The sequence below is a fragment of the Psammomys obesus genome, unplaced genomic scaffold (genome assembly GCF_907164565.1).
Source record: "Psammomys obesus unplaced genomic scaffold, mPsaObe1.curated_primary_1811, whole genome shotgun sequence".
Taxonomy (NCBI): Eukaryota; Metazoa; Chordata; class Mammalia; order Rodentia; family Muridae; genus Psammomys; species Psammomys obesus.
The window spans coordinates 178665-198017 of record NW_026590468.1 but is presented as its reverse complement, the minus strand read 5'-3'; the positions used below and the strand labels follow the sequence as shown (position 1 = coordinate 198017).

General features: G+C 45.2%; 1 protein-coding gene and 1 pseudogene across 6 annotated transcripts in view; both read right to left on the bottom strand.

Moving 5' to 3' along the window:
* Positions 1 to 19353, bottom strand: part of Scube2 (signal peptide, CUB domain and EGF like domain containing 2) — a 68912-nt gene that overhangs the window by 6198 nt on the left and 43361 nt on the right. For 3 of the 6 annotated variants that reach the window (XM_055607442.1, XM_055607446.1, XM_055607443.1), the window contains 4 exons: positions 5053 to 5223; positions 3469 to 3636; positions 2750 to 2911; positions 904 to 1101 (listed from right to left, as the gene is read on the bottom strand). In XM_055607442.1, the coding sequence (XP_055463417.1) occupies positions 904 to 1101; positions 2750 to 2911; positions 3469 to 3636; positions 5053 to 5223 (699 nt within the window). The remainder of the gene's footprint in view (positions 1 to 903; positions 1102 to 2749; positions 2912 to 3468; positions 3637 to 5052; positions 5224 to 19353) is intronic. The other 3 variants (XM_055607445.1, XM_055607448.1, XM_055607444.1) reach the window with 2 other exon arrangements.
* LOC129676930 (heterogeneous nuclear ribonucleoprotein A3-like) lies at positions 10862 to 12915 on the bottom strand (annotated as a pseudogene).

Here is a 19353-nt window from a genome sequence, read left to right as displayed (position 1 = left end):
CATGCTCACAGATCACAGAAAACAAAACAAACAACTCCCTCCCAAAGACAAACACAGGAGAGACTAATTGGAAAGAGGAAGGGGTTAAGCTGGAAGGAGACACAAGAGGATAACAGAGGGAGAATATGACCAAAAAATATCATTTACATGTCTGAACATGTCATAATGAAGTCCATTATTTTACATAGGTAGTATATACCAGTAAATTTTTTTTAAAAAAGAAGAAAGACAGACAGACACATGGCTTCTTCCAAGCATTCTACAACTTGAACTCTTTCAGTCCTAACAACCCTGCAAGGCAGCCACAGTCATTTCTGCCCCCTCTCCCAGAAGCTACAGTGAGAGGTTCAGAACTTCCACCCAAGATCACAGACCCAGTTGGAGGTGAATCTGGGATTGAACCCGCTCTCGGCCCTGTCATCAGGCTGCACTGATGGTAGCACCCCTTTGTGCAGCGGCTCTCAACCTTCCTGATGCTGTGACCCTTTACTACAGCTCCTTGTGTTGTGGTGACCCCCAAACATAAATTAACTCTCATTGCTACTTCGCAACTGCAATTTTTCTCCTGTTATGAATTGTGATGTTAATATTTGGAGGAATAGAGGTTTGTCAAAGGGGTCGAGACCCATAAGTTGAGAAGTGCTTCTTTATAGATGCCAGAGGCTGAGCTGGGATAACAGGAGGGACCTTCTTTTGTGCCTTTGGCCTTGGGCAGTCCCTAAACTGTGTGTTGCCCCCTGGAGTGAACAGTGTCAAGCCAGCCCCACAAACTCATGTCCCATCTCTGTTTTACTAGGAAGAAAAGAATCTACTAGGCCTGCTCCTCACATTTAAAGCTGGGGGCAGGTCAGCAGGTTTCCCAGACTGCCTTGGGAAGGGAGGGAAGCCCAGGGAGAGACGCACAGGTTTTCCGCATCACCAGGTAGTCACCGCAGTCATCCTCAATGGGCAGGAAGATCTCAGGGACCACAATCAGGATGCGACGTTTGGGGGGTGGGCTGATGGCCCAGGTGCAGTCTGAGTTGGCTGGGTAGTTCCCAGGGTAGTTTGGGGATTCAATATACCCTGTGAAATCCCCCAGCTCCCCTCCACACTTTCTGTCTGGAAAGGAAGTGCCATGAGTTAGGAGGGCAGAACACTGTCATTGCTATTATATACACCCCAAGGATGGCTGAGATCCACAGACTCTCTGTTGCTAGGAAATGACACGACCGCGGCCTCTCCAAAGTAGCCCACCCTCTTCTCAACGCATTTAGTCTTTGCTATTTTGTTACAATTCCATTCATCAGGGGAACATGACACTGAACTCAGAACACAGCTCATAGCTCAGTAGGGAACAGTTTACCAAGACCTTTGGTGAATATAAAACAAACATTTCTCACCTTTCTGTTTAAAGCCACGTTTTATTTTTAAATGGAGAAGGGAGTTTCAATGACCTGTTAGATGCACTTGAGCATGCTATGTGTTTACATCTGCATCAAAGGAAAAGAGCTCATGGGGACATGCTCACTATGTCAGCTTTGTTGTCAGGTACTGGATCCTCCACCTGTCCCCCCAAAGATCTGGGGCTCAGAACTGAGGCAGACACAGTCAGGAGTTGAAGGGGCGTACTGTTTAACAGTGGTAGGTAAACCTGTACCAGAGACATGGGGGGGGGGGTTTCTTCTCTGACTATAGCTGGGAGTTAGTAGTAGTTTTAAAAAAAAACAATCATAATACTAGGCTTTTCTTCTGGGAAGAAAAGGAGAGGGGAGAGCTATGGAATTCAGGGTTGCCTGAGGAACTGTGCATCCCTGCTCCTAGGAATAGGGTCACCTTGACATACAGGAGAACCCCCTAACACTATAAGCCTTCCCAAAGTCTAATCCACCAACACAAGAGGCTCTCATATGCAGCAGTGAGACTGCCATCAAAGCAGGCATTCGAGACCAGCATCTGTGGCTACAACTACACTGAGACAGAGAGGACACTCGGGGCTTGGGCTGCAGCTTGGTGGAAAACTCCTTGCCTCACATGCACCAGGCCCTAGATTCAGTCTCCACTACCGAAGTGAAGACAAAACACAACACAAAACAACCAGGGAGAGAAAACTAACCTGTTAGCCATAAAACTCACTGATCCGCTGCTCCTCTCGACCCCAAGCCCCCCACGCTGGGGAGGCCTCCTCTCTAGCCTGGATGGGGTCACCCTTAGATAAGTGAGCTCTGCTTTTAGCCTTTACTATGGAATTTCCATACAGTAGGTAATGCAGGAAATAGCCACATTAGCAAAGCCCTTAAATGATTCAGTTCCCCATTGTTGAAGCTATGGCTCATACTCCTTAGCAGGCCCTGCTGACTTAACAGGATGCTGGGCACAGGGCAGGCTCTCTCACAATGCCTGGTGCGCTAGACTGAACTAAATTATCCTCCAGGGAAAAGGACAGTTGTAAGTGCAGAGAAGCAGTGGGGTGAGGCTCAGGGATAGAGGATGCACTCTGTCTTAAGCGCTTGGTTCAATCCCCACAGCACACAGGTTAAGAGGGTGAGGAATTCTGGGTCACAGCTCTAGCTCCCATTTTAACAGCCAAGAGCACTGCAGCCCCTCCCTCTCCTACACTGGTCCACTTAGCTATGAGAGTGGGACTAACATGCACATGACCCCAAATGAACCTGGGACCCCAGCTGCCTCCTCACACTTCCCTGCCCAAGTCCAACCCAGGCACTCACCCTGCAGTCCAGCCTGTGAAACACCGTAAAGAAAAACCTACTTTTACACTGTGTTAAGTTGGTGGAGCCATCAAAGTCAGTGGTCGTATTGCCCGGACAGGAAACACAGTTATTTTTTCCAAATTCCGGCTGGTATGTCCCCAGTGGGCAACGAATACATCGGTGTGTGGTGGTGTTGTAGAAATGCCCAGGCGAACATTGAACTGTGAAGAAAAAGACTATTTTTAACCAAATACTTCAAGGCTTATAAAAAAAAATTCATATGCCTAAATGAAATACTGCCTTCCTGGCAAACTGAGATTAATCAACACTTGATTCCCTCACTGGCCAGAGTGTAAGGTATTTAAAGCACTCAGGAAAAACAAACAAACAAACAAAAAAAAACTGAACATGAATACACATGGCCAGGCGACAGTGGTCACCTCTTATATCTTCAGGGTAGGAGGAGCACTGAGGACACAGACTGAGGCTGAAGTGGCCCTCCCTTGGGAGAAACAGGGAAGTGTGACTCTGGAGGAGACTGGTAGGGGGTGGCGAGGCTGCTGAGATAGAAGGCTAGAGGGGCAGAGCCCAGGAGGTCTGTTTGTGAAACCTATGTACTGCTGCCCAGCCATCGCACTTCTGTGAGTGGCCTCGGTGGCTGGGGAGACCTGAAGCCCTGCCACAGGCCAGCCTGGACCGGGCTGGATCAGATCTCCACCTGACCCAGTGGAACTCAGAAGAGAAGTGGCGTTCCAGAAAGGGGCAAGCAAGGACTCACCTCTGGTTTCACAGTCCTGGAAGGAAGTGGCTCCCAGATGTTTGGTGGGAAGACCTCCTCCACATGGGAAACATGATGTACGGCCCACATCAGGCTGAAAGGTGCCCAGGGCACAGAGCTGGCAAGGGGCAAATCCATCTGCTGAATATTCACCTGGTTGACACAGGCCTGCAGGGAGTGAAGAATGGCGCTGAGTGAGTGAAGAAGCTCATTCCCCCTACGGAGGCCCTTCCCCACCTCTCTGCAGAAGAGACAGGCCTTTGTGAGGCTGATACCCCATACAGACTTCAGCTCAGACATCCATGAGAAGCACCCAGCAAGTCCCTCAGTAGGAGGTGGGCAAGAACCTGAAGTTGACACACAGGCATAGAGAGCCCAGGGTAAAGATGGGCAGGATGAGGTCATGCCATCTGCTTCTAGTGTAAGAAAGGCCTAGTATGTGTGGAGCCTTGGCCTGCATGCTACGCAGGGATCCCTTGTAATGGGATTTGACTGGGGTGGGACTGGAGCGAGGGGAATGGGACTATCTCTGCTATGGAGACAATCTGGTGACTAGACTCAGAAGCCCGGCCTTGACTAGTAACTGCACGCACAGACTTAAAGAGCCTCCCATTGCACCATTTTTTGGCTGCATCTTCTTGCACCGAGGTCTTTCCTGGCCTACCTCAGTCAGTCTACTAAACCCAACTACCTGACTCCACATGGACAGAGGGACCCAGTGACATTGACTTTAAACCATGCTTTCTTTTTCCCTTCCAGATCAGGGAAGGAGTCAGACATTAATGAAAGACTCCCAGAAGCCCTTGTTCTATAGGAAGCAACTTGTCATTAGCAAGGTACTTCCTTGAGTCTGTGTCTCTTGCAACCCCACCCAAATCCCATCTTTTGTTTACTTGTGAGATTTTTGGTATTTTTCCAATTATTTTTTATGGATTAATTTTATATCAGCATGTATCCAGGGTCTTCTAACTACTCTCTTTGAATTTACTTGTCCCTCCATCCCATCCCTATGAATATTCCCTCATCACTACCTGTTCCTTTCTATGATTTTTGTTTTTGTTTTGTGACCCATTTAGTTGACCAGGGCCCTTTAGACCAAGGTCTCCAGTGTGCATATTTACAGAGTGAAGAATGCGTGTAAGTGAAACATTTATACTGTTCTGCCAATATCTTCCCCATCCTTTTGTCTTTACTTTTGAGACAGAGTCTCATGTAGCCCGAGCTGACCTCAAACTCAACTATGTAGTCAAAGATAACCTTGAACTCCTGATTTTCCTGACTCCACCTCCCAAGTACTGAGTTACAACTGTCTACTACCACCCCCAGTTAATGCAGTCCTGGAGCTCAAACTCCACCAATTGAGCTGTGTCCCCTTCTTCATTCATTTGCTCATGTGGGCATCAGCCCAGCGTGTCAGGTGCCAACCCAGCATTAGAGACTAATAATGAAGCCAACATGTGCCCTGCTTGTGAGAAGACCAAGGTCCAGTGTACACCATCCAGAGTCTTTGGGCACCATCCAACCTTAGTCTAAACAATGACACTGGGGATTGGAGGGGTGAGAATGGACAGACAGAACCCTTACCTCCACATTCAGATATATTCCAGACTTCTGAGATTTTTAGGGCCCCAAGATTTTCTGGTCTTGGGCATGGTTCGCAAGTGACTTGTCCTTCCTCATTTTGGAAGGTTCCATTTGGACATAAAATGCAGCGTTCTTGTGATCCATCATAATACGTCCCAGCCCTGCAACTGACTAGCCAAAGGGGGACAATCTGGTCAGTGGAGATGGAGGCTGAGGAAGGGTGATGAGAGCATCAGAGAAGGAGGTGCTGAAGATGGACCACAGTCCCCATGCAAATCCCTTAAAGACACAGAGAGCGTTGCCTCTGGATTTCCTGCTCCTATCACCCCTGTCTAATAAGTCTGTATCTCCCTAGACCAGCAGGGACCATAGGGGCCTTACTTATTTTGTAGCAGAAGCACTTGTTGGTGAAATGGTTGTTTATTTTTTAATTTCTGGATTGTCTTAGTTTACAGGGCTATCAAAGGCGTATAAAGGTGAAAATTGCTAATTCTCTCTCTCTCTCTCTCTCTCTCTCTGTGTGTGTGTGTGTGTGTGTGTGTGTGTGTGTGTGTGTGTGTGTGTTTCACCTGGAAGAATTAGGACTTGGACCAATGGTCTCACAACAACTGAGCAATGTACACACATCCAGCCCTGAGGAAGGTGTCTCAATTCTGCCAGGCAGCGTCCTGTAAGGCTTCCTAGAAGAAGCCATATTTGAGTGAAGCCTGGAAGGATGGATAGGATCTCTCCAGTAGAAATGAGACAAGTCACAAAGGTTCTTGCATGGTATATTAGAAGAAAAGGAAGAAAGGAGATCTGGATAGGCCAAAGGTTTCCTGAATTCCAGACACTGGGGTTTTATTCTTGGGGGGGAGGTGGTTAGCCACTGGAAGGAGGAATCCCATCAAAAGAAGTATTTTCTAAACCTCCCCCCTTCAGCTGCTGCAGCGGATAAGGTCTTGAGGGTCTTATAAAACAGCATACTTCAGATGTGCAATAAAGTGCATAAACCCTTGTAAATGTTCCAGAAAGAATAAGCAATAAGAAAATTCATGACTGTGCCTCTTATTGCTAGTTAAATAGAGATTCTGATGGCGCTAGTTAAATAAGGATTTGTGCCCTATTCTACAGCATAAAGGTGAAGCAAATATACCCAATTTGGCTTCCTGTTTCAACAGTCAAACATCACCCTTATAGCCCCTCTCCCCAGATAGCCTTTCTATGTAGCCAGCATTAAGAACCCACAGCATACATGACACCATGCCAGACACTTTAGCTGCAATATGTCGTGTATTCCTTAGTGTGGCCCTGGGGAGCACGTGACCTCACTGGCTCGGATTTAAAAAAAGAGAGACTAGGAAGAGGGGCTAAGAGACTTGGACTAAAGCCTCACAGCTAATGAATCAGATACATCTTCGGTAAGGTTTAGAGTTCTGAATTTAAGGCAGGAGTTTCCCATGTGTGGTGGTTAGCACCCTGGACTCTGAATTTAGGAGAGGAAAAGGTTATGTAGCACAAGTGGAGACAGAAGCTCATCTCAGGACTTTGTTAAGCAGCTAAGAGTCCGATCAGAACAAACACATTCTCTTTTAAACTTAAATAGAAAAAAGGAGCCACAAGACAAAGTTAACTATTATGCATCTCAAGTGTCCACAGCGGGATGTTTACTTTCCTCCTATCCTAGGAGTGCAGTTCACATAGGTAATCTCATGGCTAAACATAGTAAATGGTCTATCATCAATAATCAAAGCATTCAGGGCTAGTTATGAGAGCACTTGCTCTAATGCAAACTCTCAGGAGTCAGAGACAGATAGATCTCCGTAAGTTCAAGGCCCTAAAACCTTACCTAGTCTCAAAAACGACAAAAATCCTTTATTACTCACTTTTCATTATTCTCTCAAAAACAATATTTAAAATGAGGTTTTTGGATCAGAATGAGGCTATACAATATTTCAGATATTATTTCTACAGTTAAATGTACTCAGCCAGGGGCTGGATGGCTCAGCAGCTAAGAGCACTGTCTGCTCTTCCTTCTGAGTTCAATTCCAGCAACCACATGGTGGTTTACAACCATCTACAATGAGATCTGATGCCCTCTTCTGGCATGCAGGTATTCATGCAGATAGAGCACTCATATACATAAAATAAATGTCTTTTTAAAATAAACAAAAGTATTGAAAAAGAAAAAGCCAGTGTGGTACCTCATGCCTATAATCAAGTGGATCTCTGTGAGTTCGAGGCCAGCCTGGTCTACAAAGTGACTCCAGGACAGTCAAGGTTACACAGAGAAACCCTATCTCAAAAAACAAACAAAAGTAGTCAATTAACAAAATTTGCATTTAGATTTAAATCTTAATTTTTTTGTATTTGCATTATTCATATTTTCTCTTATATGGGTTTCTGATTTATTTTAAAGATTTGTTTTTACTTTATGTATATGGAGGTTTTGCCTTTGTGCACCATGTGTGTGTGTGTGTTACTTACAGAGTCCAAAAGAAGTTGTCAGATCCCCTGAAACTGGAGTTACAGGTGGTTGTTACCACCACGTGGGTGCTATGAACAAAACCTGGGTCCTCTGAAAGAGCAGCCAGTGCTCTGAACCACTGAGTTTGTGATTTTGTTGTAACTGACATCTTAAATGTGAACCCAGCTTGCTTCGTTGGCACTCAGTATTACAATGAGCAAGTGCACGTATCTGTGGCAGAGTCTATGCTGTACACTTACCCTCTACACAGCGTCGTTGTATGATGGTTCCCGCGACCATGCTGCTTCTAGCCCAAGTCTCATGAAAAGCTGGACTGAGTGACAGACAGAGCATCCACATGTCATGCTGTGTCTCACCCGTCCATCCTCATGTCTAGAGAATAACCCTTTCATGGATTTCTCCAGCCAAGCTGTCATAGAGGCTAGCAGAAAGCAAATCAATGCCAGCCTTGCCAGAGTGCCTCTGGCCTGTGCCATTCCCATTGGAGGAAGAACTATTGGCAGAGACCCAGGTTATAACCATGGTCCCATCAGCACAGTCAAGCCTCACATAGAGGCAGATCAACATTGATTGGCACCATTGGCTCATGCTCGTGTTCAGGCCTGGACCTGCACCCCACTGAACAGGGTAACAGGATGGACACAGGATTCTTCAGGTATGGCTCCATCTTGGAGCTATTTACCCAACCCCCAAGCCTTGTCAATGTTCCACTTGGAGAAGCCCCACAGTATCCGTAATCAGTTGGGATTTCTTAACCCATGAAAGGGATGAGTAATTTGTCAACTGCCCTGTGGTTAAGAAGGGCTAGTTTCTTTCTCCCCCAGAGAGAAGCCTGCATTACACGAACAACCACATTTTCTCAGTCACAATTACCAGAGAGCAACACCTAGGAAAATAATTCATGCCTCACACCTTCCAAATATATTTGCTTCTTTCAAAAGGCAAATGCGAGTAAAACCCCATCATGATGGATGCCTGGGAACAGTGCTGTGCACATGTGCTGGATGGTACCTTAGTCACATGTCCCAGTTGTTTCTCTTTTCCCCGGAGTGGCCTGCTTGTGTCACTGCCCTCAGACAAAGGAGGCAATTGCCCCCAGAACACTCCACCATCACAGAAGAGCTTTTGTGTACTGTCAGTGACCATTAAAATCCCATTCTCAAATCCTGCACAGCTGTTTCTCCTCCTCTTAAAAAGAGAGAGAGAGAAAGAGAGAAAATAAAGCCTTTCTGATGCAAAAGGGTAGAAACCAGCAGGGACCAGATTAATGGTGACAAAGAGGCCTAAAGGCCTCTTTTCAGTGCCCTAGCCTTTGAGTATTTCAGGTTATGGGCAAACACTATGGTCTCTCTGCTGCGAAGAGGGTGAACCTAATAAAAGGGGCCACTCTCCAGTGTCTCACGTTGTCTTAAGGACTGAGCCTTGACTTCTGAAGGAAAGCCACAAGCAGCCCATGCAGATTCCCAAGGCATCCTGGGGTGGCTGCTTTTGTCCCAGCCCAGAGGCAAGCCCCAAGAGTCGCAAGGCAGTGAGCACAGTGGCCTCAGGATCCTGGTTTGAACCCCCTTTAAAGGAGTGCCCTAGGATAACAGGACACAGCAGCTGCTTGGATGAGGGATTGCCTCTTCATCATCTTTGTGGGATTTTGGAGTATTCGCAGAGCTGCTGTCTGAAAGCATCCTCATGGTTGAGGCCCAGAAATGAGCTCAACTGGATACCTCCCTTGTTGAGGACCCAACTGTCTCTTATGCCTAGTTATAGTCTCTTCATGCCTAGTTAAGTGGAGCCAAAACTTTATTTCCTTCAAAGTGAATTTTTGGCCCTCAATTTAAATCCCCCCTCAAAGCTACACATTGCCCTCTTTGCATATAGTCACCTGTCCTTGAGATGTCTCTCTTTCTTCTTATTTTATTTTATTTTTTACATTTTATTTTTCTTGGGGGTGGGCATGGGGTACAGGTCAGAAGACTACTAGTGGGAGTTAGTTCTCGGCTGTGGATTCCAGAGATTTAATTCAAGTTGGCAGGTACCTTTACCCACTGAGTCATCTTGCCAGCCCTGGCTTTCAGTGGTACCCAGGAAGAATCATTTGCTTCTTCATTTAGCAATTATGCCAAACAAGAACTGTGTGTCTGGTATTATTCTAGGAGCCACAGATACAGCAGGGAGGCAGATAGACATGACCTTACCTAATAGAGCCCTTGTTCTTTTGGAGAGTATGGACAACAAGCAGGCAAAAGAACACACAGCACATGCCAAGAAGTGGCGTGGTGGTACAAAGGAAACAGGGCACTGGAAACAGGGCCCCCGACCTCAGCACAACTGTCTCCATGACAGAAACACCACTCAGGCTGTAAAACCCAGCAAACAGACAGCTCCACCAGCCAAAACTGAAACAGGCCTTATCCATCAAAGTCCATATAGTTCTAGGAAAATCTCTACATATACTAACCTTGCTTGTTTGCTTCTGTAGTTCTGCTTCTGGCTAACTGTTCTTGTTAACTGAAGCATGTCAACCTAGAACATGGCTTTTGTGCTTAAGGGCTCAGACTACCCTGGGATCTTGAACACCCAGTGTAGCTGCTGGCTGGCTAATGACGACTTTCTTATGGCTTAAACCCATGTCCGACCAGTCTTCTCTGCTGAAAACGCTATAACACTGGGACCCAGTGTCTGCATTCAGCAAGGTGTCTTGGAAAGACTGCTCTGGGCAGGGACTAGAATGGAAGGAAGAAAACAGTCTTGCAATGAGACTGCCTAGCTGCAGAAGACCTGTGTCATTGGAACAGGAGGAAAGGGGCAGGGTGACTGGAGATGTATTTTAAGAGGCCGAGGCAGAATTGCAGGTTCCAGGCCAGCCTGTGCTGCACAGTGAGATCCTATCTCAATTAAATACAGAGTTAGGTATGGCAGCATACACCTATAATCCTAACACTTGGGAGGCTGAGTTGGGAAGATCACTGTGAGTTAAGGCCAGCCTGTACTACATAGTGAAACACAACACTGAAAAGCAGATGAACAAGCAACAAACAAAAACCAACCAAACAATACAAAGGCAGGTTGTGCTGGGTCTTGAAGGCCGTGGTAAGTGTTCAGAGGGTCTGGACAGGCAGGTGGTGCAACAGATGTTTCTAAGCTAGCTTTTGGCTGCTGTGTGAGAGCAGACTGAGGGCAGGAAGGGAAAGGAGAATACTCAGAGCCTGTGAGGACAGACTGAGAAAGGAGGGTGGTTTGGAATCCAGCAATAACAATGGAGGAGGGCACACTAGGGGGGCCCAGGAGCCTACCTGCAGGCAGGGCTGGAAGGATTTACCAGTGAAGGGGAGAGATAGCAGGAAGACTTCAGGTTTTGGGCTTGAACCACCTTGTAAAAAGCAGGGCCAGATGTTAGTATGTTTATCCTATGTTATATGTCTAATGTCCACTTATAAGTGAGTATATACCATGTGTGTCTTTCTGCTTCTGGGTTACCTCACTCAGGATGATAATTCTAGATCCCACCATTTGCCTGCAAATTTCATGATTTCCTTGTTTTTAATTGCTGAGTAGTGTTCCATTGTGTAAATGTACCACAATTTCTGTATCCATTCCTCTGTTGAGGGACATCTGGGTTGTTTCCAGGTACTGGCTATTATGAATAAAGCTGCTACAAACATGATTGTACAAATGTCCTTGGACATATAATATAGGATAAACATACTAAAATCTGTACACTTAAAGAAGCTAAGTAAGAAGGAGGACCCTGGGTAAGATGATCAGTCCTCACTCAGAAAGACAAACGGGATAGACACTGGAAGAGGGAACAGGACCGGAGCCTACCACAGAGGGCCTTTGAAAGACTCTACCCAGCAGTGTATCATAGCTGATGCTGAGACTCATAACCAAACTTTGGGCAGAGTGAAGGGAATCTTTGTTTTTTAAGCTAAAAATTCCTTAATTTTTTATTCCTGGTACCACTACCACAATTTACAGGGCAATATACCTGATGTAATGAAAAGAGAAAGCTACAACAGATAAAGGACCTCGGGAATGTACATCTAATTGACACTCTATTGCATTACTCAATAGCTGCACTTTTTGCAAACTGTGGCTATGGCAGTCCTGACAAAAAGGGTTTCCTGTTTAAGCTGCAGTAACTTTTCTAACTGTGGGTCATCGTTCCTCCTGTGGCAGTCCTCTAATGCATTTGGGATGATGTCTCAAAGTAACCTGCAGCTTTCCTGATGACTCCTCGCTCTCTCTCCTGCTAAGATCTCCTGCTAACAGCCTTTTCTGCTGGTTTTGTTTTGTTTTGTTTTGTTTTGTTTTGTTTTGTTTTGTGTGTGTGTGTGTGTGTGTGTGTTTTTAAACAAAAACCTTCTGCGACCATATCCACCACTTCCACCACCATAGCCACCACCATGGGGACAGCCTGAGCTTCTTCCACTGAAACTGCCTCCCTTCATGGGTACATAATTTGATTGCTGTATAATTTCCAAAGTCGTCATAGTTCCCACACCACCATAGTTATCTCCACCAAAATTTCCTCCTTCACTGTAACCATCATGTCCTCCTCCTCCACCATATCCACCTTGATTTCCATACCCTGCTCTTCCACCACCATAGCTTCCTCTACTGCTGTAACCAGGGCCACCGCCATAGTTGCCACCGTCACCTCCAAATCCATTATATCCTCCACCACCACCTCCATAACTACCTCTGCTGCCACCATCTCCACCACCACAGCCTCCTCTTCCACCAAAGTTTCCACCATGACCAAAGTTACCACAACTACCTCTAAAGTTTCCACCACGACCCATGAAGTAGCCAGATCCACCTCTACGACCTCTCTGTGATCCAGCAGACTGCATCTCTTATTTAGAAAGGGTCTTTTTCACTTCACATTTATGCCCATTAATAGTGTGGTATTTTTGAAAAACAATTTTATCAACTATGTCATGATCATCAAAAGTTAGAAAAGCAAATCCTCTCTTTTTTCCACTCTGCCTGTCTTCCATAACTTATATGGTTTCAATTTTGCCATACTTTTCAAAGTAGTCTCTCAGATTATATTCTTCTGTATCTTCTTTAATACCACCAACAAAAATTTTCTTCACCGTTAAATGGGCACCAGGCTCACAGAATCCTCTCTAGACAGCTCTCTTTGGTTCCACCACACGCCCATCCACCATGTGTGGCCCGGCACACATGGCAGCATCCACCTCTTCAACACAAGAGTAGAGCAAACCAAAGCCCCTGGAATGTTTTGTTTGGGGATCTCTCATTACCACACAATCCGTTAGTGTGCCCTATTTCTCAAAATGTTCTCTTAAGCTCTCATATGTGGTTTCAAAGCTCAGACCACCAATAAACAGCTTCCTCAGCTGTTCTGGTTCCTTTGAATCATGGCCCTCCATTTTGAGACTGGACTTGCCTCTTCCAACTCGAGTTCAATATTGAGTGCAGGGAATCTTATGAAAGAAGTGGGAGATAGTAAAATATGGAGAGGACAGGAGGTCCACAAGGAGAGCAACAGAACCAAAATATCTGGGTACAGGGGTCTTTTCTGAGACTGATACTCCAACCAAGGACCACTAGTGGATATAACCTAGAACCCCTGCTCAGATGTAGCCCATGGCAGCTCAGTATCCATGTGGGTTTCCTAGTAATGAAAACAGGGACTGTCTCATAAACTCAGTGGCTGGTTCTTTGACCACCCCTTCCCCTGATGGGGGAGCAGCCTTGCCAGGCCATAGAGGAAGACAATGCAGCCAGCTCTGATGAGACCTGATAAGCTAGAGTCAGATGGAAAGGAAGAAGGACCTCCCCTATCAGTGGACTTGGAGAGGGGCATGGGAGGAGATGAGGAAGGGAGGGTGGGATTGGGAGGGAATGAGGGAGGGGGCTACATCTGAGATACAAAGTGAATAAACTATAATTAATATAAAAATAAAAATTTAATTAAAAAAATATACTAAGAAAAGGAGAGGCAGGTTTGGTTGAGAAGGAGGGGGAAACAGTGAGTCCAGCCAAGTGTTGGTCACAAGGGCCACCAGCTAGCTCTCTGTGCTCTTTGAGGCAGATGCTGCACTTTCACAGCTTTCTAGATGACTCAGAGGTGTAAGAAAAACATTCTCAGATAGCTATATATCCATTTCTCCCTATTAAGTAAGAAACAAGCCTCCACTGTTATGTATGTTATGTAAAGCTAGCCCCTCAGTCAACCCCCCTGACCAAGAGTCACGAGACAGTTGTGGGGATGAAAGGTCTTCAAGAAAAGAGAATTGGCTGGGCAGTGGTAGCAAGAAGCAGAAGCAGGCTGATTTCGGTGAGTCTGAGACAAACCTGGTCTACAGAGTGAGTTCCAGGACAGCTAAGGCTACACAGAGAAAATGTCTTGACCCCTACCCCCAAGGGGAAAAAAACCAAAAAGAGAATTGTGGGCATTCCACAACTCTGGGGCTGATAGATTCACTTCTTGCCATATACTTTGAGGAATTACAATTTAACTGTGTCTGGTCAAATACACTTAATTGATTATACTATCTAGTTTCAAACAAAGTGATTAAACACCATAAAATCACAGAAAGCAGCTGTGGATGAGTCTTGAGAGGCCATTATGCACTGAAGGTTTGCCAATGACACAAACACTGGAGCAAGACAGGCGTGTGCTAAGGTGGACACATCTTCTACCACCATTATTCTCTCTTGATCAAGCCATATCATGAGACAAACAGTCATGATTCAATCCGATCTGAGAAGAGTTCACACAAGGCATTAGCAACACATAAAGGTCTGCTGTAGAAATGGATTTATGCCTGTACAGTCAACACTGAGCCTTGCCAAGCTGGAAAGAATATACCCAAAGAGGAAAGCCAGTTAAAATTATGTTTATTTTTGTTTATTTAATATTTGTCTTAGTCTATCTTTTGTTATTTATTGTTTACACTAGCCAGTAGTACCAGAAAACAGTCATAAACTCAAAATATATATTAAAGAGACAGAGAGAGAGAGGAATGGGGAGAGGGAGAGAGAGACAGACAGACAGACCTATATCTGGACAGGGCAGTTAGAAGTATCTACCTGTCAATCTGTCTATCTATCTATCTATCTATCTATCTATCTATCTATCTATCTATCTATCTGCCTATTTATCTGTCTGTCTGTCTGTCTGTCTATGTATTTATTGTGAGCATGATGGGACAAGCAAGAAGTCAATGGAGGGGTGGTTTGTTTTATAAGAGAAGAAGTCAGTTTGTGTAAGGTCAGCAATGGTCTCACAGAGAGAGAGAACTCTGGGGAGGAAGGGCCCAACAGCAGAGCCACATGGGTAAGAAATGGAGGGTGTGAGTTCCACAACTAGAATGGAAAAGCAGGCTTCAGACAGGCATACCAGTGGGGCAGCCTGCACAATAGGACAGGGTTAAGGGGGAACATGTGTGTTCAGAGTATGACAGGAGGGTTTACATAGGGAGATCTGAAGTTTCCCTGAATGTCCCGACATCTGTGGACACCTGTCACAGTTAATCTCAGCTGTCAACTAGGAAACACATCTTAGAATATGTCTGTGAGATTGTTTCCTGAGATGTTTAACCAAGAGGGGAAGGTCCATCTTAACTGTGGATGGCACCATCTCCTGCACTGGGGTCCCAGAATAAATAAAAAGAAGAAAGTGAGCTGAGTACCAGCATTTATCTTTCTGCTGCCAGTTGCAGACATGATGTGACCAGCTGCTGTGTGCCCCTGCACATCACGATGGACTGCGTCCGCAGACTGGGAGCCAAAATAGAGCCTTCCTTTTAAAATGTGGTTTTTTAATCAAGCATTTTGTACAACAGCAGGAAAAGTAAATAATACCATAACTCTGCCTGGAAACCTCAAATTCAGCAGGCACAGGGGCACTTGTCTTCTCTCTGAGGCCTCTGCCCTTACTCGTTATTAAGTGGCATCTCTGTTCTTGCTGCTGTTCATGCTCCAAACCACAGCTGTTCCTCACTCATCTATTCTCCATCACTCAGATGCAACACCCTCCAGGGCCTCCCACCCATCCCTGCCCCCCATTTCCACAGCACCCAAATCTTCCTTACTTCCTCATCATCTCTTATTTGGATTATTGTAAGAAGCTTCCCCCTAGTTTCCCTTTCCACCAAAACCTAGATTCATCTTTATTTTAAAATTTTTATTATCTATATGTGTGTGTGCTTCTGTGTGTTGATGTGTGTGTGCACTCAGAGGCCAAGAAGAGGGCTCTGGGTATCATGGAGCTGGAGATGCAGGCAATTGCGAGCTGCCCAATGTGAGTAAAGGGAACCGGGATCCAGTCTTCTGGAAGAGCAGCAAGTACTCTTACCAGCTGAGCCAAATATCCAGCCCCCTGATTCATGTCTCTAATGGGTCCCTCTCTGTTTCACTCCCTGTACTCCTCTGTCCCTTTGACTCCACATACAATGCTGAGCCTCCTTCTCAGAATCTGAGTCTCAGGCTTTCTTGGGAGTCTATTTTTCCCCCTGCTTCCATAAATCTCATCCTGTCCACTGATATTCATTCAGCCATTCAATCAACCCACTGGCTTTTTCTTAGCACTTCCTGCATATGAAACAGGGCTGGGAGAGGTGAGGGACATATGGGAAGTGAGTGGCGGGATCAGAAGCTACATCAGAAATGGCTGCGCGTACCCCAGCACTTTCTCTTAACAGATCCTGATCCATACTCTTAACAAATGTCTCCCCTTCCTCCTAACTGTGCCTCTGAGATACTGTGTTCTCCCCTCTATCCAGTGCCCCAAGGATATCAGTGTCTATCGTGTGATACACTGAAAACTTTCAGCCAGGCTTTCTGCCCTACCTCTTCCAATACTGGCAGGAAGACTTTTCTCAAGTATACATATGTCCCAGACCCTTCTTGATTACATCTCTAACATAACTGTCCTGCTTGGTTTTTGTCAACTCAACACAAAACTAGACATATCTGGGAAGAAGGACCCTCAGTTGGGAAAACGTCTCCATTAGATTGGCTGGTAGGCAAGTCTGGCATTTTCTTGATTAGTGATTTAAGTGGAAGAGCCCAGTCCTGGGCAGGTGACCCAAGGGCATATAAAAAAGCAGACTGAGGGCTGGAGAGATGGCTCAGCCATTAAAGGTTAGCCTACTAACCAAAACTAAGCAAGCCATGAAGAGCAAGCCAGTAAGCAGTGTTCCTGCATGGTCTGTCCAGTTCCTGCCTCCAGGTTCCTGCTTTGATTCTTGCCCTGACTTCCCTTCCTGATGGACCATTATTTGGGACACACAAGCATAAATCAACCCTCTCCTCCCCAAGCTGCTTTCGGCCATCCATGGCATTTATCACAGCAATGGGTAAGGTAAAGGTAAAACGGAAGCTCCTTGTCAGTACATTTCAGGTCTTCTGTGAGTACCCTTCCTGAGTCTCTAAGGTTCCTAACCGAAAGGTAAAACAGAAGCTCCTTGTCAGTACATTTCAGGTCTTCTGTGAGTACCCTTCCTGAGTCTCTAAGGTTCCTAACCCTGATGTGCAGGCCTGGCTCTGCCTGGCTTGTTCTTTCCTGATAAGGCTGTGCCATCATCTGAATGCTCTTCCTCATCCACCAGCAACAGTGCCTCCTCCCAAACAGACTTAGGTGTCCTCTTTGGGAACACTTCTCTCTCTGACCCTAACCTGGAACAATTGTGTGCAACTCACAAGCTGGCATCTGGGTTATCATGAGCTCCTCACTACCCACAGAGTGAACAGCTGGCTTTCTTTCCTGAGTATAGTGTGAAGGGGTGACTCAGGGCACAGGCTGGTCAGGAGCGCGCCCAGACTAGGATGGTGAGAAACACGGGCTCTTGATTCAGACTTGGATTTAAGTCCTGCCTCTGACATTAATTGCTGGTTGAAACTGGGGGGTGGGGGGAGCTTATTTTTCTATGCTTTCTATTCTTATCTATAAAAATGGCACAATAGAATATGGACTTGTAGGGATTAAATGACAAAATATATGCAAAGCACTTAGCATAATTCTGAATACACTGTAAGTATTTGATAAATATCAACCACTTACTAAATTATGTTCTTGTTATCCTTGAGACAAAGTCTTACCATACAGATCTGGCTGGTCTCAAGCTTTTAATCTTCCTCCCTCAGTCTCCTGAATTCTAGTGTTATAGGCAAGTGCTACTGTGCTACATTTGTCAAAGGTATTTCTTTTTAAAAATATTTATTTATTTACTTAATTATTTAATGTGTATGGGTGTTTTTTCTGCATGTGTGTCTGTGAACCATGTGTATGCCTGGTGGCCATAGATGGCCTGGGACTGGGGTTACAGTCTTGAGCAGCCACGTGGGTGCTAGAATCAAGCCCAGGTCTTCTGGAAGATCAGGCAGTGCTTTTTTAACTGCTGAGCCACTCTCCAACTCCTCAAGATCAACACCAGGCCTCACTTATGCAGCAAAAAAACTCTACCATGAGCTATAGCCTCAACCCAGAAATCTGTATTTTATAAAATAGAGTTGCTTTCCTATTTATTTATTTATTTATTTATTTATTTTCTGTGTGCATGTTTGTGTACATGTTCATGGGTGGACATGTATGTGTGATTGCATGGAGAGGTCATATATGTTAGATGTCTTTGTCAATTGCTCTGTACCTTATTTTTTGAGAAAGGATTTCCCATTAAGGCCTGTTGCTTTCCAGTTAAGCCTGACTGGCTGGCCTGTGAGCTCTGGTGGCCTTCCTGACTCTGCTTTCCAGCACAGGGGTTACAGGCCCAGGCCTGCCGTGCCTGGCTCCTTATGTCAGCGCAGGCACTGAAGACTCAGACTGCTCCCACTCAGCAAGCACTTTTCTGACTGAGCCATGTCCCCATGTCTTTTCTAACATCTTGCTAAAACTGATCACAGATGGTACAAAGGTTACTTGACAGACAGGCTGTCCCTAAATGCCAAATTCATAAACTTTACTATGCACAAATGACAATGAAAAAGTTTTTCAAGTTGATCAGAAGTGAATCTTTTCTTTGTTGTAACTTGCAACTTTAAATTTTATTTTTGAAAAAATGTTTAATCATTTTATGTAAGTGTGTGTGCCATAGCATAAGTGAAGGGTGGAGGACAACTTGTGGGAATTGGTTCTGTCCTTCCACCACATGGAACTTGGAGACTGAACTCAAACCATCAGGTTTAGTGGCAAGCACCTTTATCTATGGAACCCTCTTGTCAGACCTAAGTTTTTTACTTTTTATTTATTGTTTTGTTTTGAGATAGGGTCTTACTATGTAGCCCTGGCTGTTCTGGAACTAACTATGTAAACCAGGTTGGGCTAAACTCACAGAGATCAGCCTGCCTCTGCCTCCCTAGTGCTGAGATTAAAGGCGTGCCCCACAATGCCTGGCTAATTTTTTTTTTTTAAAAATAATACTGGAAAGACAGTTTAATGTAAGTAGACAAAACCTATAAATGTTCTCAGAAGAAGAACTACAAATAATTTAAGACAGTGTATTTATGTGTTCTTGCTGATAAAAACAGTTAGTGATTTATTATTGCTTACTAGGTTTGCAAAAATTAAAAAGATCAATGATAAATATTTCACGTACATGAGGATGTGGGGAATCAACAGTCTCACGAAGTGCTGGAGGCAGCATGAACTGAGCAGGGATGAGGGAGGATGAGTGGGCAGTATCTACCAGTGTTTCCACATGCATGTTCTTAATTTGGCAGTTACATTTCAGAAATCTAGCCTTCAGGAATATTGGTGTGCATAGAGAAGGCTATTCACTGTAGCTCTGTTTATAAAAGGAAAATTAGGAATCACATCAATGGGTCCTCATGGGGCGGGGCTGGCAGACACCTAGACACCCACT